Source organism: Calonectris borealis, chromosome 6 (assembly GCF_964195595.1).
Source record: "Calonectris borealis chromosome 6, bCalBor7.hap1.2, whole genome shotgun sequence".
Taxonomy (NCBI): Eukaryota; Metazoa; Chordata; class Aves; order Procellariiformes; family Procellariidae; genus Calonectris; species Calonectris borealis.
This window is the reverse complement of record NC_134317.1, coordinates 9,024,567-9,048,268: the sequence shown is the minus strand read 5'-3', so window position 1 is coordinate 9,048,268 and position 23,702 is coordinate 9,024,567. Positions and strand designations below refer to the sequence as shown.

The window sequence follows — 23,702 nt, the reverse complement described above, 5'->3', positions numbered from 1 at the left end:
CGTCGAAGGCGGCCAATCTAGATGGGCTCGCCGGCGCTGCTGCTGCAGACCGCAGTCAGCGCTGCTCCGGAGCCAGGGCACAAACACCCAGCCGCAGGGGGATGACCCACGCTCCTGATGGAACGAGCAAAACCCCGGGTTTACCACACTTTTTCCCAGCCCACTGGCGGCTTTTCGCCATCGTAAGGAGCAGCGACTCCGCGTTCCTCACTCTCGCCGGTCAGAGGGCACCCGCCGCCCCCGGGCAGGTTCCCCCGCCTGCCTGCGGCTGCCTCTGCCGGCCGAGGCCCTCTGCTGCCGCCCCTCCGGAGGCGAGCCCGGCACTGGCGTGGCCGGCGGCGGAACGCGAAGCGTCTTCAAGGGAGGAACGAAGTAAAGCTGCGTCCCGCCGCCTCGCGGCCCTGCCTGCTTGCCTGTCCCCGTGGGGGCGGCGGCCGCGGCCGGCTGCGGCGCAGCGCGGGCACCGACACCTCAGGCTTTCACGCACCGCAACGTTTCGGCTCCGTGTCTGCACGGACAGAGGCGGCGGGGCGGGGCAGGCGCCCTCCCACCCGCCCCTGCAAGCGGCTCTCCGGCGCCAGCCCGGGAACACCCGCCGCGGCCCCGCCCGCTGAGGGACCGGCCGGCCCAGCCAGCCGCGCGGCCGGCAGGGGTGGCGAGCGGCCGGCCGAGCGGCTCGATGGGGCCGGCCTGCGGGCGGGGCGGGGCCGGCGCTCGCTCGCGGCCTCGGGGATGGATTCTCGGCGCGCGGCGCAGCTGCCGCCGCTCGCACACGCCACCATCTTAGAGGGCGGGCGGGAGGGAGGGGAGGGAAGCGGGCGGTGCCGCCGCCGGACGGAGCTCCGGGCCCCTTCGCGGCCTCAGGTACCGCCGCCGTCGCGGGGACGGGGCTGCGGCGAGCCCCAAGCGGCCGTGCGCGGCGGGAGGCGGGCCGCGGGTTCCGCGGCTGCTGCCCCCGCAGCCCCTGTCAGCCGTCGGCGGGTGTGTCGTAGGCAAGAGGCCTCGCCTGCTCCGTCCCCGGTCCGCAGGGCTGAGGGGGGCGAGACCGGGCCCCGCCTCGCTTCGGGAGGGGAACTTTGTCCCCTCACGTCGCGCGTGGGCGGGGGGACCGCGCCTGCCCGGGCCGGGCGGGGAGTGCCGCGGCGGTGCGTGACCCGTGTGCGTGACCCGTTTGCTGCCGGCCGTTGCCGGCGTCCAGCCGTGGTCCGTCTGCCGGACCTCGGCCCCATCCCACGCACGTTTGTGTCAGCGGTGTTGGAGAAAGAGCTTCACTCTCTCCTCCTCAGTCAGCCGAGGGTGCCCGCCCTGCCCGTGGAAGGAGGGGATGTGTGTGGAGGGGTCCTGCTTTCCCGGGAGCGAGCTGGCAGGTGACGAGCTCTCTGTCCCGCCTCGCCTGAGGTGCGAGGAGGTTCGTGCTTCCCCCTGCTTGGGCTGCCTCTCTCTTTCGCCCTGCCGTCTCCAGTGTTTGTTTTACGTGCGAGTGCAGGACGGATACTCATTCTTCCTCCTCTGTGATCCCCAGGGCTTGAGCCATATTTCTTTCTCCTCAGGCATCCACTTTTTTTTCTGAGTGTGTTAAGGAGATACTCATTTCCTTCTCTTCTTTGTTCCTGCTACTTTTCCCCAAAGATATCTGTCGGCAGGAAGGAAGGAGAAAGATCCCATTCACTCTGAAAGTACGTTTCTGAATGTGGTGAGTTTGCTGATTTCTAGCACGCCTGGAAGGCTCAGCTTTCAGATGCAAGAGTGACGTGTAGCTTTGAAGGCTGCTGTGTTTGTTCTTATCGGAGATCTGTGGCTGTTTATCCTGTGACAAAGCGTGATATGTTTAGATCTTGCACTAGACAAGATTAGATGGGTAGCATGTGAAACGGATGTCACTTGTAATTCTTAGCTAATATTAAATATATATCGACTGGTGGCTAAGAGATTGCTTTGTACATGGTAATACTTAAGGAGGCCTTGGCAGCTTGACATGAAGTTTTTTTCTTCTAATGTTATTGGAAGAGCATGAGGAGGAGGGCAATGTCAGTTCCACTTGTCAACTTCCACTCTGGTAACCTGAAAGTGTATGTTTGTAGTCATGCTGGGATGCTGTATGAATGAACCTGAGAAGTATTGGTTAGATACTCTGGTAGCGGTAAAGACTCCGAAGTATGCAGTAGATTCATATTCTGCATTACTATTTCTATATAAGAAAATTTGTTTGAAATTTTGTGTCATGAATTTTGAGTAAGTGCTGAATAGGGAACTTTTTCAAGTGTTCCTTTTATTTGTTCCATACCAGGATCCAGCTGTGCCATGACAGTTTGATAGTATGACGGTTACATTCTGCACTGCCAGATTCCTAAAACATCTATTTATGTTAAGCTAAATTCTCTTACTTTGGTACTAAAATTAATGTGTTTTGTGTGCAAACTTCGGTCTTGTATAACTTTTTATTTAGCTAGGAACAGTGATCTCTACTTGCAGTACTCAGTACTGGCATGAAAAACTTGGCTTCCGTTTCTTTTTTTGGGTCGTTTGCTTCACTATATTCTACAGATTCTACCGGAAACTTTCCTTGAGTAAAGATTACAGGGCTGTAGTGAATGTAATTGTCATGTTGCATAAGGCTCACCTTTCCATCTCTTCTGAAGATTCTTGCTTTTGCTGTCATCCTGTGATACCCCTTGAAAGTTGAGTGGAGGTCAGAGTTGTGTTCAATTAACATTGCTTTAATGTACATTTCTAGATTTAGAAGGATGGGTGTAAAATATCTGTCCATTTACTTTCAGCTTTTTTCTGGTTAGAGTCAACGCAGTGTCTCTATCTTATCTCGAAAGTAATCGAATATGAAATGAGAATCACCTGATGACAGCACATGTTAAAGGAGGGGGTTTGTATCCCAGAACTTGTATTATTGGAGCAGCTGGTATAACTGGAAAAACTAAAGCCATTTCTTCTGTGTGCAAACCTTATCTTGGTATGTTGTCTTTCAAATTGCATATGAAATAATCTTGAGTAAATACAAGGAAGGATTTCAAGTTGACTTGCTTGCACCATGTTTTGCGACTGAGCTGCTGTTCTGGGTCTCTTGTTATTCTTGTTATTATGTACTTTTTTTGGGTGGGTGTGTGTTTATTTCATAGAACAGCTAGAAGCAATATTCCTGTTTTGCAATGATTTGGCCGTTCTTTTACTTATAATTTTCTCTTCCCTAATTGTCAATACAATAACAGCTATCTCATATTTTGTGAGCTTCATATGATTTTCTCTTTTAGGGTGGAACTTTCAATGTGAAAAAAGTGATAAACTGCACAAAGAAACATTTAGTTTAGTGCTATAGAATTAAGATTGGACATTAAGTATCAATGGTGGAGTTACACATCCTGTCCTCAGAAGTCACTTATTGCATGTTCAGAACAGTAGAGTTGGACAGGCTATTGATCCTGTTGGCTTTAGTGTAATCAGCTACATGAACACACATTGTAGACTACATAGTAAGACCATTTTTTGTCTTTTTTGTGTATCGTAAATTAAAGTGGTGACTCAGCTTAAGTGATCTAGGATACTGTAACATTTTAAAAACAAAATACATTGTAATGACAAGGAAAGTTAAGCATTTTTTTGTGGGTTTTTTTTTCAGCAGATCTTCATGTAACTGGCTGAAAAATGGTTCCGCAAGATGACAGCACCAACTCTAACGCTGTTAAAATGGTAAATAAAATAAAAAGAAAAGACTTAAAAAGATTTCTGTGCTATTTGCTGAAAACTATGATGATATTAAGAAATGCCTTTTAAATGAATATTCCTTCAAATGTCAAATTTCAACTGATATATTTAAAGTTACACTATGTGGAAAGCATATTTATTTCCTAATAATGGAAACAAAAGGCAAACATACACTGAAGTTTCTACTGTATTTAATAGAGTAGAATATTGTATTTACTTTTAAACTACTGTTTCTATTTCAGCCTATATGTCTTCTGGTGGCTTAAATTTATCATAACTCTGTGCCCTTGATGAATTAAATGTTTTGTAAGGGTAAAGCCATGTTCGTAGAGAGAATTGTCTTGTACATTTCTCGTTTTAGGTGTCAGATGTTATATTAATATGCTAAAGTTTATCCTTACCCTGAGATGGGTTAATTACTGGTAATAAGCTTTGAACAGGGTTCTGTGTGATCACCTCCAGTCAGAACTACAGCCCATAGCAGGCCTTGTATGCTCATAGAGGGTAAGATATATGTCTTGATAATAAGCAAATTTAGGTGCAAGTTCTGCACCTGGTTACTTGAGTATAGCTAATATGGATTAAGTAGGGGCCGAAAGTAGGTAACTGAATAGTATCTTTCTCTTAGTGATACTTGGTTCAGTGTATATGGAGAGAAGAATTTTTAAGCATCTTTTTTGCTTTCTTTTTTTTATTTATTGTTATATTCAGTTCTTTTGGGTGCATAAATTAGGCATGCACAAACTGTTTGAGCTTTGTATGGATAAAAGTCTTCTCGTTTAAGTCTTGGTGATCCAAGATACTGATCTTAATCTCTAATTAAGTTGGTAGTGTAAGAAAAATATGACCAGCAGCTATTGTTTGTATATGAGGGCATTGAACTAAATGTTCAGTGGTGTTCAGGATCTACAGTGAGCATAGGCTTTGTGGTGCAGAAGATGGATAACCATATGCCGGTGTCTTAAAACTACATCTTCAATTTTTTTTTTAACCAGCTACAGTCATTTGGTAAACTGTGTGGTAAAGGGCTTGAACTTGCTGGATGCTAAGCAGTGTGTAAATCTTGATGAGTTCAGTGGGGGCTGAATCATAGGCTTGTGTGGTCCATCTTTATAGTCTACCTTTTCATCTAATTTGCAATAGGTAAAAAGCATCAGTTTCACTTTTGCCTCCTATTCACAGTTTATAAACTTTCAGCCATGCTTGACAGGTAATCAGAGGCAAAATTTAGGGTAAGCATTTAGTTTTGCCCTTACTGCTACCTCTGTTCTGTGCACTAATTTGTGACTCATTAATATAGGGTATGACTCCTGTTGATACAGGATATCCCTAAAACAGAGCTTAGCAAGGTTTCACATTAATAAGAAAAGAAAAAAATTCCAGCACTTCCAGGCCATAAAACTTACGGCTTTATTATTCTTGGTTGTCAGTTCCAGTTTTGTTGTGCCTTCTCTTGGAGCACAATATACTTTCCAACATCTGGATTTGCAAATAGTTGCAGATTAAATGGGCTTCTGATTGGTTTAGTATAACATTTTTTCCAAAGTCCCTTATGTATAATGTTTCTTTTCCTATATAACAATTTTTAAGTGGATTTTGTTGAATGTCTTTATAGGATCTGAGTTTAAAATTTAAAAAAAATATTTTTATTTAAGATGGGTTTGTTTTTTTGTTTAGATACAGTAATAATAGTGTATCAAATTAAGGAAAGATATTGGGCTTCCATAAGAAATAATGTGGAGGTGTCTTATCTTTCTAGATTATTTTAAGGCCAAACAGCCTATGTGCTCTTCCACTACCTTCCTAATTCTAATGTTTAAATTCTTTGCTTAGGAATACAGGCTTAAGAAATAGGGCTTTTCTCTGCATAGCTTAAAAAATTAGAACTTAACATCATCAGGTGGTTCTTTCTCACGTGAATCTCTTATATTCAATTAATAAGGAAGGGATCGTGTTCTTTGAAATATCAAAAATAGTAAATGATCCTATTTTCTTGCAATTCAGTGCTGTCCTGCTAGCATTTTTGATGCGGACCGATTCTTAAGGTTCTGTATCTGTATGTCCCCAACATTTAAGACTTGAGCTGCGGCAGGCACTTGTAGAACTTGAAATTTTAGAAAATGTTTTGCAAAGATAAAACATAAGTGCATAATATAGACATGCACACAATTTTTCAAACTGTGCTTTTTTTTTTTGTTTTTGCTTTTTAGGAGACTATCTTCACTTTGACATGATGTGTGAAGTTTGTTAGTCAGCATTGTTTGTTTGTTTTTTTACAGTTATTGTGAAAGGTATGTATGAGAAAAGTAAACCTTGTTCTTTCTGTGTTCATTTTTATCAGAGCATATTGCCATCAATGTACAGAAGCCAAATACAAAGAAATGTGTGGAATTGTATTTCATTACAAGTTCATGAATACTGGTACTTTGTCAATAAGTGGGATAATGTGTCTAAAACTTCTCAACATAGTAGTTTCTATCTGTCTTTGCATTCTGTGTGAAGTTTTACATATTTTAATTCTGTCCTAAAACTTAGTATATAAGTTTCATTAAGGTTCTGTTTTTCTGCTGAACATTATAGGCATTTTAGTATTGCCACCTTGTAATTCTTTTAGTCAACTACTAACTTGAAGGTGCATCATGCTGCATGATGAAGACTTTGTAGTCACCCTTTCTTGTTAAGCTTTTTTCCTTGTTAAGGAAGAACCAAGCAAAGGGCTATATTAGGCACACAGAAAGGTTAAACAGACACTTTGTAGTCAGATGAGAAAGCTGCTATTACTGTAACATATAAAAACCTTCAACTTCAAGACATAAGTATGGGCTCTCTAATTAGAATTTTAAAATCTACTTATCATAGGTAGAAAAGAAATGGTGCAATGTATACTTATACTCTGAATAAGTAATACTACATCATATGGAACCTCTTGTCTAAGAAGTACTAGATATTCTATCGTCCTTTACTTCCATCCAGCTGAGGGATCTTAAAGCAAGGGATTTGTACAAGCCTAATGTAGACAAGTTGAGTACAATATTAAGCAATTACAGAATGTGCACAATAACTGTGCATGATCTCTATGCACACTGTATATGTACTATATGCTTTGAAGCAGTTTGTGGTGAGAACAGAAGAGCTAGGGATGTGAGCATCTGATGTAGAGATGTCAAATTGATTAGGCTACTGTGATTCCTTCCTGCCTCTAGCTACCTCTCCCTCTCCTATCTGCAGCACGTAACTGATGAGAGGGTGGAGTGGTTTCCATTTCTGGTATACCTTACCACTGTTCCTTGTAGCCTGGCAAGGAATGAGATTTCTTCCTTCTAGCTCCTTTGGAATTCTTTTATGCCCAGCTTCCATTTTTGCTGCATATTACGCAAACACACGAGCAGTTTGTAGGCTATATATAATAAAACTTAATATAATGGCTTGTAGGCTATTAGTCGTAATAAAATGAAGGCAAAGTTTGTAGAGTATAATATGTAGTATCTATTAGACCAATTCATAAAAACTGAAAAAACCCTTGTAAGCTTTCAAGCATGAAAACCTTTCTGTTAGCTTACTCAAGCTAAAGATAATATCCCTATTTATTCTCTCTTTGAGAACAAATGTTTTCTCCTTTATTCTGTATCAAATGAAAACTGCAATTCCTTGCTGAGTCTTTCATAATTTTGCCCCTTCCTACTTACAGACTTCTGCTTTCTTTTGTCAATCCCACCATTTTATCAGAAAAGCAGAATAATTATCCAGAACTGATGCCCACACATGGAATATATCAACATAGATCTAGTGGTATAATTATACTTTAGGAACTCTGCCTGTTGATTTTTCTTTGGAAAGAAGCCCTTTGAGAAATGGAGGAAAAAGCATCAAGATTTGAACATGGCAAAGACTGTATTGCAAAGGAGAGGCACGAGTCAAAGGCACGGAGCAGTGTAGTGATCTCAAATGCACTTGTGCATTTCTAGGCATTTAAGTCATTCATCTGAGGAATAGGCTAGTTTGGAAAAAAGAAATGTAGCTTCCTCACAGAAGACATGTGGCACTGTTTCTTTCATAAATAATTTGTAAATAATGAAAAGACAGTAAGTGTTTTTATGTTGACACGTGGAAAAAACAAAGCGTAATTTAAATTCACTGAACTGTATTAGCAAAGCAGATCACCTCTATTTACTGGGGGATGCTCCATAAAGGTGAATTAGATTTCAGTTCCTTGAGGAGTTCTCTCAAAGATAGTGAGTGCTTTGAGTTTATGATGATAAATAGCAAGGTGTTATGTAATCTGTAGCAAATTAACTCTTAATAAATTGGTTCTTAAAATATATACATAAATAAGTTAATGTTAATCATAGAACTACCATATATATCTTACTGAGGTTCATTAGAGAGTATGTAAAAGATTCTAGTACAAGTAGACCAATGAATGAGACATCAGTCTCTGTCACTTGTATTTGAAACTTTTTAGTCATAAAATTTAAGGTTTTCCTAAATTTAGGTCTTCTAATGGGTACTCATAAAGCTGTATCACAAATCTAAATCCCCTTCTAGTAGCATTAGTGGATATAAGAACACATGTAGGTCTGGTACGCTCATGATTAGCACTTGTTTGGAGTAGGTCCAGTGGATCTGTGAGTTTTTTGAGTTAAAACACAACATTTTTAAAAGCTTATTTGCCTTGCCCGCGTTATTTTTTGGAAAGTACTTTAGTGATCTCTTAACATAACTTTAGTGTTTTCAGTAATGTTAATACTTATTTTTAGTGCAAGTTGTGCAAAGTCAAGCCCTCTAAAGTCACAATGTACCACTTTTTTGGCCAACCCAAGCAATATCGGTTCTCTTCTCTTGGGTTTACTCTGTGCATTGACTAAAGCAGTACTCTGCCTGCTGGAGGAGAAGGAAGGAACGTTGGTCATGATCTATTTACACACTGCTCTAGTGCTCATCTCCTGCATAAATTTTAATGTTTTAGCTGCAAATAGTCGTCTTCCTAATATGAATTTTTGCAGCTCAGGCCATATCTTCAGAATTTTCTGTTGAGCGGTATACTCTTACTCTTCCAGTATGTAAAAGCAGTTGGCTATAAGCAATTAAACCCAGCTGTGCTTTTCTGATAATTCACTAGAATTGCTTAAATTGACACTTTTCTATTACTACCTTGAACAAAGACTTCTAGGAGCTGTGAGGTGTGTATAGGAAAAGGAAAATAGGTTTGTGTGTATCAAAAGCTGAACTTGTTTATGCTATAATTTCTGGTAAGTCTGCCAGAAATTGTACTAGATGACAAGCTTAAAGCTAGTTTACTACTGTAGTTTTTTGAAGTGTTCTTAATTGATTATTCCTATGTGTAACATACCGGAGCATGGTCAAAATAATTATAAATGTTTTGGGGTTTTTTTAATAGGCAAAGCTTTCTGTTGCATATATTGTATGCTTACTTTTAGTTTGATAGGTTTTCACTAGAATTGGTGCATGCCTGTATTTGATAAATAACCAAATAGATATATAAATTTTTTGAGTTCAAGTGCATGTGTAATCTAATTTTGTAAATTTACAATTAAATATTCTTTGGGTTTTTTTCTTGAATCACTTTATGCTTTGAGGGATCACAGTTTACCCAAATGTGTTGCTATATCTTCGGAAATGTTTGTTGAATGCTTAAGTTTAAACATGTTTCTGACTACCTTTAGTAGAATTGTATTTGACACAATACATCAAACTAATTTCTACTCTCAGCTTAGAGTATCTGAATTTACCAAAACGTAGTGGTTTCAAATTTTGCAGAATTCGTAGCATAGAGATTCCAAAAAGGCGTTGTATGTTTTACCTACTTTTGCTTACTTCAGTGGTAGAACAGTTGATAAATTTTTGAGAAGTTGAGATTTACTTTCTAATTGCCCCTAATGTCTCTGAAAATCTCATGCCAGATCTGTCAAAGATCTGCTTTTTAACAAACATAAGCATGTGTTTCCTGGCACATTGGGTCCATTTCATATATATGAAACACTTGCCCCTACTGTTTGTTTGAGGTTTTTTTGTTGGTTTTGGGTTTTTTTGTCACTGTTTATAATCTTTTGGGTTTTATTCCTTTATCAATCTTGAATAGGTTACAAATGGTGTGGGTTTTTATCATGAATCGAATGAGCTCCCAGAGCAGTTCATCCACTCAGCGTAGGCGAATGGCTCTAGGAATTGTCATTCTTCTCCTCGTTGATGTGATATGGGTTGCCTCTTCAGAACTCACTTCTGTAAGTATTGCTCCATGCATCTTAAAAGGAAAATAAAAGCCTATTTAAGAGAAAGATGCAGCAGAAACATGGTCACTCACTCAGTGAATGTACTCACTAGTGTAATGTTTAACCACCTTTTCAGTACGGGGAAGGCAATATTCTTTGGTTTAGTGAACTAACCTGTATCCAGTAAAAGTTACAAACAAGCTCAACTTGGTGACTGTTGCTTTCAAGACAGAAGGTGTTATCGATGGCTTTAAAATTAAACAGCATAAGCTCATAACTATGTACTGTAATTAGGGAGTTAATTTTGTTTATTGGCATATTGATTAAAATAATGCCCGTATGTTTCCTGAGAAGTAGTAAATGAGCTGTAACATTGGAGGCTAGGTGGTATGGTAGATTATAGTTCAGAACATCTAGAAGTCTAGGACCAAAGGACTCGGGTCATGGAGTTTAAGCCCTATGATTGCAGACAATTTTTTCATAATCTAGTTTATATATTCACCATCATGAAACTGATCTGGTGTTTACTTCATTATAAGTTTTAGGATGTGAAACAGAGCTTTGGCAATGGAATTAAAGTTTTTAATACATTCTTGTCAAATTCAAGTTTCTGAACTGTCATTAAGTTGTTATGTTCTGTATCAGTTTTGAAACTAAGCATATAAAAATGTGCTTAACATGCTATTATATTAATAGAACATGTTTTCCAATGAGCTGGTGAACACCATTGCTACTGAAATGTTACTTAATCAAAGTAATCTTCTCTAATTTGTGATTACTATGCTATTACTTATAAAAGTGGTCTTTCATTTAGAAAATATTTGTATGTAAATGTAGTTTCAGTCCTATTTGAGTTCAGTGGCATACCAATATGTTGCTTGGCTAGATACAAGTAATAAGTAGCTTTTCTCTGGTGGCATTGTATTTTACAAAATGGCTCAGTGCCTTCTTGTTGGCATTTAAGATAGCTTGGGAGAGGGTACCCCCAGAACAGGTAGGGCCACTTGTGTCTTTAGGTCATACATGCCAATACTGGCAGCACTGTCATTTTGGGAACCAGACTGTTCTGGGCTATATACTTAAACCTGTTCATTCGTTTTGTGAATTCTCACCTAATTGGTAATTTTGGATACTGCAATTATTTTCTTTCCACAGTATGTTTTTACAAAGTACAACAAACCTTTTTTCAGTACATTTGCAAAAACATCCATGTTTGTTCTATACCTCTTGGGCTTTATTGTTTGGAAACCATGGAGGCAACAGTGTACTCGTGGGTTTCGTGGAAGGCATGCAGCTTTTGTAAGTATTTTAACTCTGTAAATGTTTTGATATTTGTTGAAGTTTGTACGGAAAAAACTTAAAATAGGGACTAGAGAAAAGCAAAGTTTACATATTTGTGAAATAGTACTTTCAGAAAAGCAATTACAAACTGAATCACGGCACAGGAAGACATGGCAATTGTAATAATAGTCTTGCGAGAGGAAGAAAAGAAAGGAAAAAGCAATAGGAAATGTGTCAGGAATCATAAGAAATGCTCTACTGGGCCAGACCCTTGGCCCATCTAGCCTGGTATTTTATCTTGAACAGTTGGAGGGGATAATTCTTTTTAGGAAGAGCTTATGAGCCTCACCACTGTTGGCTTTTGGTTCCCTTTTACTTCCCCAGCATCTGTAAGCAATGGAACCAGTATTTTAACTTTGTAGTTGATTTTTATTTCTGACTCTTTTTGCCTCTGGCAGAACTATGAACTGTTTGCTAAGAGGTTTTGAGGTTTTTGAAGTTTTATTTAGGAAAGGTGGTAAAATCATGTTTTTGTTGTTGTTAATATTGTATTTTTATAGCCTTTATGCACGAGTGACCTTCTGTTTTCCATTCTAGAACTATGCATAGTTTGTGCTAGAGTCTAAAATTATTGTCATATTACAGAAATAAATACTTTTTTCCAAGGAAATTAAGAGATGCTGAGGAGAGTGCTTGTTCTGTGCCAGTGTTTCAGAATACTGAACAGCAGGACTCAGGAAGCAGTAAGGCATTTGGCCTGATATTAATCTCGCATTAAAATAACAGAAAATGTGATCCAAGAACATGTTGTTAATCAACATGTCTTTATAGAAAATAGCTTGTATGAAAGGAACTGACTTCAGTTCTTCTGGATGTATTAGACTTCACTGACAGTTGTAGGCGTAACATACTTCAATTGAAGTGTTACGTGACATTAAGCCAAATGATTTTTTATTTAAAAAAAAAACAACCCACAAAAAAACCCCAAAACCAAAAAACTAAACCTTTTGTTTTTTAAAAAAAATCTTGTGTTAAACACATAGAACATTTAGAGTTGGCTGATATCTTGAAATAATTTTTGCTAGATCAGCCTTTAATACCAAGTGTCTGTGCATAGTATGGCACGTGTTAGACTTGATGCTGTTAAGGATCGTCATAAGATAATTGGGAAATAAACAAAATTTACAGATTCTTTACTGGCAGTAATGACAAATAAGGATGATGAAAGTGCTCAAGGATGATTAGCCGTACAGAGCAATTATACTGACCAAATTTATTAATCTGAGCAGATGAGCAGAATAAGGGGCTATTGCCTAGTACGAATTCTAGTGGTTATATTGACCAACTGAATCTCATGCTCTGTCAAAGAAAGAGATAATGTGAACTCATATGAACTGGACAGCAATGAGTAAGAGTGCTCAATCTGTCCCATTTTGTGTGGCATTCATGGCACTACTACTGGAATCTCATTATTTTTTCTTTCTAATCCTATAAAAAGTAATTTTTAAAATAATTTGTAGGAAATAGCCATTACTTGTGATGTTAGCATATTTCAAAAGAACAGTGCAGAGACAGGACTGTAGTGTGCAGTTAGATTTTTTTTTTTATCCCCCCCCCCCCCCCCCCCGAGTTTAGTTAAATGTTCAACTGTATAATTATTACAAGTGCCTTTAAAATGTTTTGTGTTTATTAATCTGGAACAAAATTTATACATTTATAGATTTTTATTTCAATACGATTGCTTAGGTAAACACCCATACCTTACTTTTAAGCTCTCTTCACATCAGAGGCTTTGTTTAATAAATTTCTTACCAGCATGGTAGAACAGCAAGCTGCAGATCAGGGAACAGGGGTAGTAGTGCTTGTTAAAATGCAGAAAGGGAGAGGAAAAATGATACTTGACCTGATCCTAATTTAGGTCTTGTTAAAACTAATGCAGAGTTCTAGGTTTTTATGCAAAGGAACTTTGCCTCAATAAAGTGAAGAAACAAGAGGCTTGTTGTTAATACATACACAGTAATTTAGTAAAGCATGTCTTGCTAAGACTGAACTTTACAGGTTTTGACATTCTAACAGGCTGATCCTGCATTGATACCTGGGTAGTTGAATTCAATGGGGTTCTGGAAGAGGTACAAGGAATTACTGAAATTATTTACTGAACTTGTAAACCCTCGTGTTTATTGGGGAGGAGGGCTGGAGATAGAATTATGGAAAAAGACATTAAAAAACTTATTCTCAAAAAAATTCAGTTATTAATAACTCTGCCTTGTTAGATTATTACATTTAAGGTTCTGTAATTAGTTTGCAGATGCTGAAGGTTATTTTGCTGCTTGTACAACAGATAACACTGTAAACAGTTCTCTGGTAAGTGCCTTCATTTCTGAAGGTCAATGCTTTGCAGTAACATGACACCATTATCCTGACTTGCTGTTTTTACAATATGGTGGTCTTAAATGTAATAGTTTTTGGCAAAGGGGATTGGTAACTTATATGTTACTAATAAGTGCTGCAAATAATTACATTGCTTGTTGTGAGAAATACAGGTTCTTGGCTCAATAAAACACTTATTGAATGTTTCTGTAGTAGGTTGTGAAAGAAATATTTGTCGTACAAAGGAAACCTTTACATATTCAGCTCAGTAGCTGCCAAAGCAAAATGTGGAGAGCTAGTGGTAAAGCCAAGCAGTTTTCAAGACTAAAATCCACAACGGAATCATTCAGTTAGTTGAGTATCTTGTATACCATGATCCTGGATTGCATTTTGAGAGAGAAATGGACTGCCTTCTTCCTTCCAGTGGATGGAGTGACTACTGTTTACTGAATCGAATGTCAGTACTGGTATTCTGCTGATAAGCTGCATTGCCAGATGACATTTTTGTGGTGATTTTCATCATCCATAAATGACAGTTTGTTATGCCCCTGTTGATCAGATTGCTGCTTAATCTGCATACCTAAATCAGAGGCCACATGCAGAAATGTATCCAAAACACAGAACTTCTAAAGCTTGTACCATCTCTGTAATAGAGCAGCGGGAGGCAGTTGAGTGTTGACAAACTACCATATGGATATTTTATACTGAATAGGAAGTTGAAGAGAGATTTTTCAGAAATATTCTTCATTTCATTCTTTGGGTTTTTTCCAACTTTATTTATCTACATTTAAGAATAAAATCTTCTTAGTCTGCTCAATTCATTGAGATCGTCTGACTCTAGAAGCAGGGTTGATTGTTAACCTTGGACAATTTTGCATTGATTTAAACATCCACAAAAATTCTGGTCCTAAACAAGGAGCCTAATGAAAACGCAGCTACCAGATCTTTTTCATTACTTCACTCTTACAGTTTATTAATTTAATTTAAACAAACAGCTTAAAACTTGTCTGTTAGAAGTATTTTGAGCAATTAAAACTTCTGCTAAGTGCCTTACATATTGGAGTTCCTTTCCCAAAGTTTTCTGACTTTTAGTTTTAGTTCATGAGCTTTTAGGGCCATGGGAGGAAAAGGAGTATGTATTCATTTTTGTATATGTATGTGTATTTTATGTTTCCAGTTTATCACTTGGACAGAAGCTATAGATCTAATGAAATGTCTGTGATTTTGAGTTATTTTTTAATTTTAAATCAGTAGGTTTGAATTTTCTGGGGATGAGTTTTGTGTTCATGAGGATATACACAAAAGCACACAGTTATTTTTGAGTACTGCATTTTACCAATAAGTTTAACGTAGAATATAGATTATGTGTGAACGTGTTTGACATGTGTTGACATGTGTTTCCACTCTGTGCAAAACCACTTTGTTAAATTTGATTCTCTTAATATTCACCAAGCTTTTCTTTATTTAGTTTTCTAATTCACTAAATTAATTCTACTGCTTATAATTTAAATATCCTGCTTAACGGTATTTTTACTTATACTGATTCATTTCAGAGTGAACCTTTGTATGTTCCTGTAAAGTTTCATGATTTGCCAACTGAAAAAAATGGCAGTAATAATAGTGATGCAGAGAAAAGTGAGTAAAGACTTTTGGAATGCTGAAATGCTAGTTCTTTGGTGAAGGAATTGTTTTCCCATTTGTTGGTATAACTGCTGTCATGTGCAGGACTTGCATCTTCCCCCCTCCCTTAAATCCTTTTAATCTCTTTTTGCATGAATTGCGGTCTCATATATTTACTTTCAGGTAGAGAAAACATAGGCCTATCGTTCAGTTTACCTTTCTTGGTCACTACAGATCCAGCCTATGTTTATCTCAAGGGACCAGCTGGGTTCAGTACTTGTGATTCTTTCCTTCTGGGCTTGTATGACCAGCAGCAGTGAGTCAGCCTCTGGAAAAACAAGCTATTGTCCTTTTTAGAGCAGGAGCAAAGCAGTCAAAGTAAGAATTTTAATAGTCTATGTGCATTCTGATTTTTATTTAAGCCTCACTATCTTGTGATAGGAGCTGGAATGGGCCTAACTGTCCCAGACAATTATAGAACAGTGTACTGTCAAAGAATCCAATTATCTGATCCTCAGCAAAAGAGTCCCTGCTTATAAAAGGGAAAGTCTCTTTGTTAATTTCTGGATGACACGTGCAGAACCGCTTTGATAGGCTCTGCTGTCCTGTGATAACATGCACCAATCAGTTCAGGGTTGTTTGAGCTGTAGCTTTTCCCTTTACTTTTTTTAGGAAATTAGTTATTGTTTCATGTTGCATTAGGCTAATATTTATATGTAGCATGTAATGTTTTCTTTACGCAGGAAACTAATGATACTTACAATACCCTTATAAATAAAATCTGATTCTGGTTTGCAAGATTAGTTAGAGGGTGGATTTCAAATGAGCATGTGACCTTATGATCTCTGCTAAGCTTTGAGGTCTGTTGGACACTCTCATCCTCTGAATGAAACACTGTCCTTGCAGTTAGGTATAGTTGTGTGCAGTTTTTGGCTGTTTGACTATTAAGAAATTAAAGAAAATCTTATATATGATATTTATCAATACAGAGTAATTCCTATCTAAAAATTTTTTGTTGCCTGGGGATTTTTTTGACAGGGAGGAGGGATGGTGCTTTTCAGTGAGATTTTTTGTGGATGGACAACTGTACTGATTGAAAACTATAATCGAGCTTTGTCTTCTTAGTGGCCTATCAAACAGCAAAGTACTAGTTTAATAAATAAAAATAATGGCATGTCTTCTATTTGGATAGAAACCTGTGAAGTATGGTAATCAATGCCGTATTAGAACAGCATAGTTTTATTTGCATATTGTGTTGGCTTGAAAAGTTTAATGATAATATGCAGCTTTTTTTTTCTATTTTTTTTTTCCTCTTCTCTTAAGCTCCCAAAAAGCCTCGTGTAAGGTTCAGTAATATTATGGAGATTCGACAACTCCCATCGAGCCATGCATTGGAAGCAAAGCTGTCTCGTATGTCATATCCAGCGGTTAAGGAGCAGGAATCAATATTAAAAACTGTAGGAAAACTTACTGCAACTCAAGTAGCAAAAATTAGCTTTTTCTTTTGCTTTGTGGTATGTGCTCCATTCTTTCAGAAAGCTTAAGTATAGATGCAATTAAAACTTGTATAATAACAGTGAAACAGTATTGAGATGACTTGTATCCTTTATGCCTCATTTTATAAATATACTATAAAAAGTAAAACCTTCCTTACGTGCTGGACTTGAAGGTGCAACTTTTTAAAGGGAGGGTAATAAAAAGAGATCCTGGGTGTGTAGTTAACTGTAAGGTTAACTGTAAGATCAGTTGCAAGATATGCCATGCTTTTGTGCTGTGTTGTCCAATGTTGGGTATGTTTTGTACAGCAAAATCTGGGATTACATGTATACAGGCTGTTAACAGGTGCAGTGAGACTGTATGAAATGGGTAAATGAAAGAGTACCATCTTATGCCTCACTGTGGCATTGTGCCCTTCAGTGCCCTGAAGAGAAGATAGTTAATTGTCCTTTAGCTCCATTGAGGTCTGCACGATTTACTTACGAATCTGTTAGTTGCTGCTGTTTCTGTACCATGCCTCAGTTCTGGGGGGGAGAGAGAGTTAATGGTGGCCGGATTTTTGAGAGACAGTAAAAATGTAGAGAGCAGATCAGTGATAGCTTTTCTAGAAGTAGCTTCACTGATACTGCGGAATAGGTTATACGTAGTGTGGACCCACCAGAGCTTTTCTTTAGGAAGCCATGCTCTTTAAACATTTAAAATCATAATAATAAAAAAAATTATTAGTACTGTTGATGCATAGACCAGAAAACAGTGATGTAATTTTCTGTGTGTATACATAAAGAACGTGCACACAGCACCAAGGGAATAATAAGCCACTCATTAATGATTTTGGATGGATGAAATAGCTTTTCAAAAAATTATTTAAAATTCTGTGTATCTGAGTATATTTCCATATATATACACATGCAGATTTTCTAGGGTAGAGTCCTTATGTTCAAAACAAATCCTGTTTATGCTGTTCATGGATGCTGCTACTACTGTCATGTATATGTATTTCTTCTTGGACAGTATAAGTATTTCCACCTAAGACTTTAGAGAATGGTATCTTCCCTGAGGATATATCTGAGATCTCATTAATGAGATCTTAATCAAAAAATGATAAAACACTTGCCGTTTTTTATATTTATGAAGGAATTCACAGACATGAATCCTTCCAAAATATTTTTGAGGTATTGAATGTAAGTGATGCTTGTTTTTTAGGGTGGAGATGTGTGCCTGTTTGAAGTACTCTAAAAAAACTTAATAGGCTGACTAATGTCCCATGTATCTCTGAAATTTCTTTGCAGCCCTTGTGCAGTAATCACCTTGAAGCACTTGCAGAACAAGTTAAAAGTACCTTCAGTTACTATAGAATAGCTATTATAATTTAATTTTAATTATTTAATTATGTTTAAGTTCTGAAGTATATTATTTCATTATTAAACATGTAGTTGAATGTGGTTGGTTTGGGCCAGTTCTAATTTTGCCTCTGTCTTTTAATGTACCTGCCACTTTAATAGAAGTTAGAAATCTATTTGAGGCAAAAGTCTTGTTCTGATTTTATTTTTGGACAAATAGTTGGGTTTTTTTCTTTAAGTAGGATTTTATTGCACTGATAAACTCTGCTGTTGCTATCCATATAATCATAAAATTATTTTTCTTTTCCCCCAGTGGTTTTTGGCAAATTTCTCTTACCAAGAAGCTCTGTCAGATACCCAAGTTGCCATAGTTAATATCTTGTCTTCAACCTCTGGTAAGTTTTATTTACATCATCAGATGTGCATTATAAGGCTGTTTATAACCTAAAAATCTTTTTGGTTACAATGGGCTTGCGTAGTGATTTACCTGTGGTTTTGGGGGAATTGTAAGGCTTAAAGCCATTGAATATGTGCTTTTAAAAATTTCATTTTGTAATTGCGGGGATTTAAGCTACCTTCATGCTTTTGCTTTTCAAGTTTGTGTGTGTGTACTTCTGCGGTTATGTCTGTGTATTAAAGAGATATATTGGGAGTGTAATAGGTTTGAAGGAAAGGTGGTATAACTTTTTATCAAAATAGATACAATTCACAGTAAAGTCGTCTTGCTAATTATTTGGCTTTAAAAAAATGGTTTTAGGGGTAAGGAACTTAAACCACCTAAATATTATGCATATGACTTGCTTTACAGGTTTTATGAAAGGCTCTAATACGAGCTTTAAAGTATTGAAATTATGTGACAGTCCACGTTTTGAGGAGTAACTTTTGTTGTTTTTTAAAATCAGTTTTAAAAGCACAATTATGTGATTTATTTTTTTTCCCCACTGACTTTTCAGGCTTATTGCAGTTTATTTTGTTAGTATGGCTAGCCTTTCTCAAAGTTGAGCATGTATTTGCTTATCTGAGGATTCACATCACGAGGTGTTAGTTTCATAATAGTGCTGATTAAAATTATGGATGCTAAGATCAAGTAGTTAAAACAAGTATGTGAAATATAAAGAAGAAAATGTTTGAGCAGTTTTCTGAACAAACTAGTAGCAAAACTTGATTGTATAAAACTCTTCTTAATTTCTCTTGCAGGGCTTTTTACTTTAATCTTAGCTGCAGTCTTTCCCAGTAACAGTGGAGATAGGTTTACCCTGTCCAAATTATTAGCTGTTATTTTAAGGTAAGACATTTGATCAAAAACTCCCTGATACAGTGAGAGGATAACTATACATACTATACCTGTGACAATATATAATATGCTTCACTTTTTTAAAAATCCTTGTTTCACAGATAAATTGAGCAAGTGAACTAAGTCTTTTTAAATATTTCATATCGTGAACAATTACTGAATCTCATGCTCATATAAGAAATTAGATTAATCAGGTTTCTGTTGGAAATATGTGAACTTATTTTCTTGTTGTTTAATTATGGTTTCTCTATTTTTGTGTAGAAGGGAAAAAGGAAGAGGCTTGACATTCAGTGTTGTGAGCCTGTTTCATTAAATGCCTGGTGCGTTGTTTAGGGAAGTTAAAAGTGGGGTGGGTTGTTTGTTTGTTTTTAGCTTAGGATCAGGCCTTAGCAATAGAGAACTCCTTTTGGCTTTGCCAGAGGTGGTTTTGGTTAACTAAAAATACCTAAGGACAGACCTCTATTTTGATATTTTTCTCCCCTTTTTTTCTGTCTTTGTAAAAAAAAAAAAAAAAAAAAAAATCTTGGGTTTAAGTAGCGTTTTGCATTTCTTCTTTTTTGTTAGCATTGGTGGTGTGGTACTTGTTAACCTTTCTGGATCTGAGAAATCTGCTGGAAAAGATACAATAGGTATTTACTTATTTTTTTTTAATCCTAGAATATGCAGTGATATGTACCATCTTTTGACAATACTCAGCAAGTCATATAGCAAGCTATATATTCCTTACTTGTGTAACATTTCACAATCTGGCTTTTTAGTTTCAACTTGTGAAACTGGACATTTATGATGATTTCCCCTGCCCCCCACCATGTATATAGCTTAATTGGGAAAGTATTTAGATTTTTGAGCTTTCTGCATTTTTCCATACTTCTCATATAGTAATGGATTCTGTAATAAATTGTTTATCTTTGACAGTTTTATAATAGGTGTATGTTTAGGAGAGTTGATCCTAGTGTGCATAATGTGTTTGGTATGTCTTAAGTGAGTGGTTTTTTTTTTTCATCTTTACAGGTTCCCTGTGGTCTCTGGTAGGAGCAATGCTGTATGCTGTGTACATAGTGATGATAAAAAGGAAAGTAGATAGAGAAGATAAACTTGACATACCAATGTTCTTTGGTAAGCCTAAAAATAACTCTATTGAAAGTTTTAATTCAGTGTGTGATTAAATCGTTTCCTTTCAGGCACTGAAATGTGTATGAGTGGTAAAAGGACTCAGAAAAGCCAAGGAAGTAGAGAAAGCCTATTGTTCCCGTGGTTATGAGTACTTGAGAATAGTTGTGTGAATTGTTTCTTGTTTACAGTCTTAACAATGAAAGATAACACTACCTGTAGGAGTGCAGACAGCCCCTTTGGACTCAATGGAAATTTTTTTTTGTCAATTTCAAACCTGTAAATATCTGATGTAATTGTTGTTTTTGAATTTCAGGTAAAGTTTACTATATTCCTTTCCTTTGAAACATTTAAAATACCGCTTTTTTGCTGCTTTTATGTATACATGTTGTCAAAATAGCAGAGTTTAACTGAGATTTTAGTTATGTTGAAGGATATTTATTGTGATTTCCTTTATACTGTTTTTATGCTCAGGTTTTGTAGGGCTGTTTAATCTGTTGCTCCTGTGGCCAGGGTTTTTCCTGCTTCACTATACTGGGTTTGAAGCATTTGAGTTTCCCAATAAACTGATCTGGATGTGCATTGTCATTAATGGCCTTATCGGAACAGTTCTGTCAGAGTTCCTCTGGCTGTGGTACGTACTACATGCTTTGTATATATTTCACATAACTTGTCTTACCTGTGTTCTCAAATGTTGATGTGTCAAATTGTCTAGGTAGGTTTTTTTGCCTTTTTCTTTTTTTCTTTTTTTTTTTTCTTTTTTCTGTCTATATATCCAGTTTGAGTTAGTGGATGTCATCCATCATGTCACAATGTCTTGTTTAAGAGCAACAGCTAACTTTAAAAAGCAGGTGATGTGGTCTTGTAGTATTTATTAAGATACTATGTGCTTAGCTCATTCTAGAATTAACATTTTGAGACGAAAAGACTGTGATATAGAGTTGCAGTAGTAACAGAAGAGCATTAATTTCTGTGTAACAGTTCTTCAGTTTCCAAGGCCTTGGGCATGTTGGATATGTATGAGTCAGAATCTAGTATTCTATAGTTGACATGTTTGTTTAAATCTTCAAAGACTTAATGAGCTAAATTTCATTAGAATGCATTAATCATGAAGATATGGCAATTCATAAATTAGCTTAGCTTTTGTTTAATTTAGTTATATGATAATCTGGATAGGTCGGCAACAGAGGTTTGAACATGAGACTTCTAGATGCACAGCTCAAAAGCTGTAGCAGACTTAAACCTTTGTATAGCTGTTGGAAGGACAGTGTTACTAGAGAACTGTTGGTAGGCAGTGTTCCCAGCTTGAGAGAATTGAGTTTCTTTTGGGCCAGTGTTAGGTTAAAAAGTCCTATTTTATTCTGGAAACACTGAGGAAGAGTTTCTAAAAAGAGACATGCTTCCAATGCCATATAGTTGCTCAGCGAACGATTCCAGTTTCAGTGCTACATTTTGAATAGGTGTGGCAGTTTGTGAGCTTTTGCCTGAGAACCCTTGGGGTTCAGACTTTCAGCTCTGTGGTAGAGACTGGAAAACCTCATGGAATAGCTACTCTGAATCGGAGACATCTGTAATCCTAGAATCCTAAATTTGCAACAGTACTACAACAAATTTAGGTGGAGTTCCGTGATGAAAACCCTTGGTTTTTTTGGTTTTCAGATCAAGTTTAAAGTTATTTAGGCAATTTAATCATGACGTTTTTTGTTTATTGGCAAACTCTTACACCAGTTCTAGTTATAAATGCATTGCAGCATATGTTCCTTTGTAATTTAGTTTGTTTGTTGATAGAATGTTTTTGTGATGTTAATGCCATCCTGTAAGATTAGACTATCACCGATTCACTATCAACCGATTCACTATCGGTTGGTAAAAAAGTTAAGTACAATTTCAACATAGGCAAAATAAAAATTAAAAAAAAACCACCCAAAACAAAAAACTCCAAAAAACCCAAACTTGGCTCTTGTCGCAAAAATCAAGTACTAGCATAGGGATAAGTACATGGGTGTGCATGGACTTTTTATACACATGCTATTTATGTAATTACTCAGAACGATAATCTAATCAATTAAAGAGGTATTTTTATTTCCAGTTCCTTTTTCCTAGAATTTTGGACTAGACTAATTTCAGAGCTTGTGCTGACATCATCCTTTTACCTGTCCAGTGTGCCACTAGTACGGTCCTCTACTCTTTCTTTGGAAGTAAATAATATTATTTAACCTGCTTGTTTACTCCACCCAACCACATAATGCCAACTAAACAATGTAGTGGTAGAGGTGACTCTTAATTAATTTTTTTTTTTTTTTAAATTTAAACTTTCTGATAAGTTTTCATTGGTTTCTGTACTGTTTATTCATTTACGGTGTTCTGGTGGACAGGTTGGTTCTAATTCTGAAGTAGTGAGTGCAGAGATACGCAAGTATTCTCTTATGGTATAGGAGGGGATTTAGAATATTGGGGAGGAAGTTTGCAAAAATGTAGAGTATCTGAAATACTTTTTCCTTTTGCATCAGTGTACATTTTGCTTTGTTTTAAAGACACAGAACAATGCAAAGTGATTCCAAATATCCAAACTGGTCACTTTTGCTTGGCTGAAAGTCAGTCTTATGGGAGGACCTAATGGCTTGGTTTGGGTGTACTCTTCTAGTTTAATTAGAGAAATACCTGCATGAAGTCATATTCTAGAAAATGTTTTCCAAATATGTGTTCAGATCTTTGTGTTTAAAAGGTGTTAACAAACTTCTGTGAGGTGGATTAAAATAGTATTTTCTTCATGAACATTTCATGAATATAGTTTCAGTGATGCTGCATCGGTTAATTTTACAGTAACCAGAATAAAGATTGAGTAGGTAAAAAACAAATTTCGGAATTCTAACAAAAATTGCAACTACAAGATTTTCCTTCTTTAAAATTAGTTGTCTGCAGAACTGATGGCTGTTCCACAAAAAAAGCATAGCTGGTACTGTTTTCAGTACTTGCCAAGGATGAGAATTCCCTTTATCTTAATAAATAAATAAATTCTGGATGCCTTTGAAATAAGAGGCTGACTCAGTAGTGGGCATTACTGATTTGAATTGGGTAGAGACCCCCTTGTATTTATTTTCTTCATATGGTAGAATAGTCTATTTCATAGAGGAGTATTTGCTAACAAGCCTCACTATGCTTGGTAACTTTTGACTTGGTCAATCATAAAATGGGAACTGAAGTTTTTTACACTGGATGTTATGCTCTTCACTTGGTATCAAAATG

General features: G+C 37.3%; 1 protein-coding gene across 8 annotated transcripts in view; it reads left to right on the top strand.

The window, feature by feature from the left end:
• Positions 1–791: 791 nt before the first annotated feature.
• Positions 792–23,702, top strand: part of SLC35F5 (solute carrier family 35 member F5) — a 38,464-nt gene continuing 15,553 nt past the window's right edge. Inside the window, exons 1-13 of one of the 8 annotated variants that reach the window (XM_075152770.1) lie at positions 792–864; positions 3,629–3,699; positions 5,925–6,005; positions 9,815–9,956; positions 11,100–11,243; positions 13,527–13,589; positions 15,149–15,230; positions 16,539–16,729; positions 18,366–18,447; positions 19,250–19,337; positions 19,911–19,975; positions 20,358–20,462; positions 20,931–21,090. In XM_075152770.1, the coding sequence (XP_075008871.1) occupies positions 9,822–9,956; positions 11,100–11,243; positions 13,527–13,589; positions 15,149–15,230; positions 16,539–16,729; positions 18,366–18,447; positions 19,250–19,337; positions 19,911–19,975; positions 20,358–20,462; positions 20,931–21,090 (1,115 nt within the window). In that variant the 5' untranslated portion in view covers positions 792–864; positions 3,629–3,699; positions 5,925–6,005; positions 9,815–9,821. Of the gene's footprint in view, positions 865–905; positions 1,368–2,777; positions 2,966–3,628; positions 3,700–5,924; positions 6,006–9,814; positions 9,957–11,099; positions 11,244–13,526; positions 13,590–15,148; positions 15,231–16,538; positions 16,730–18,365; positions 18,448–19,249; positions 19,338–19,910; positions 19,976–20,357; positions 20,463–20,930; positions 21,091–23,702 lie in introns of those variants that run through there. The other 7 variants (XM_075152777.1, XM_075152778.1, XM_075152775.1 and 4 more) reach the window with 7 other exon arrangements.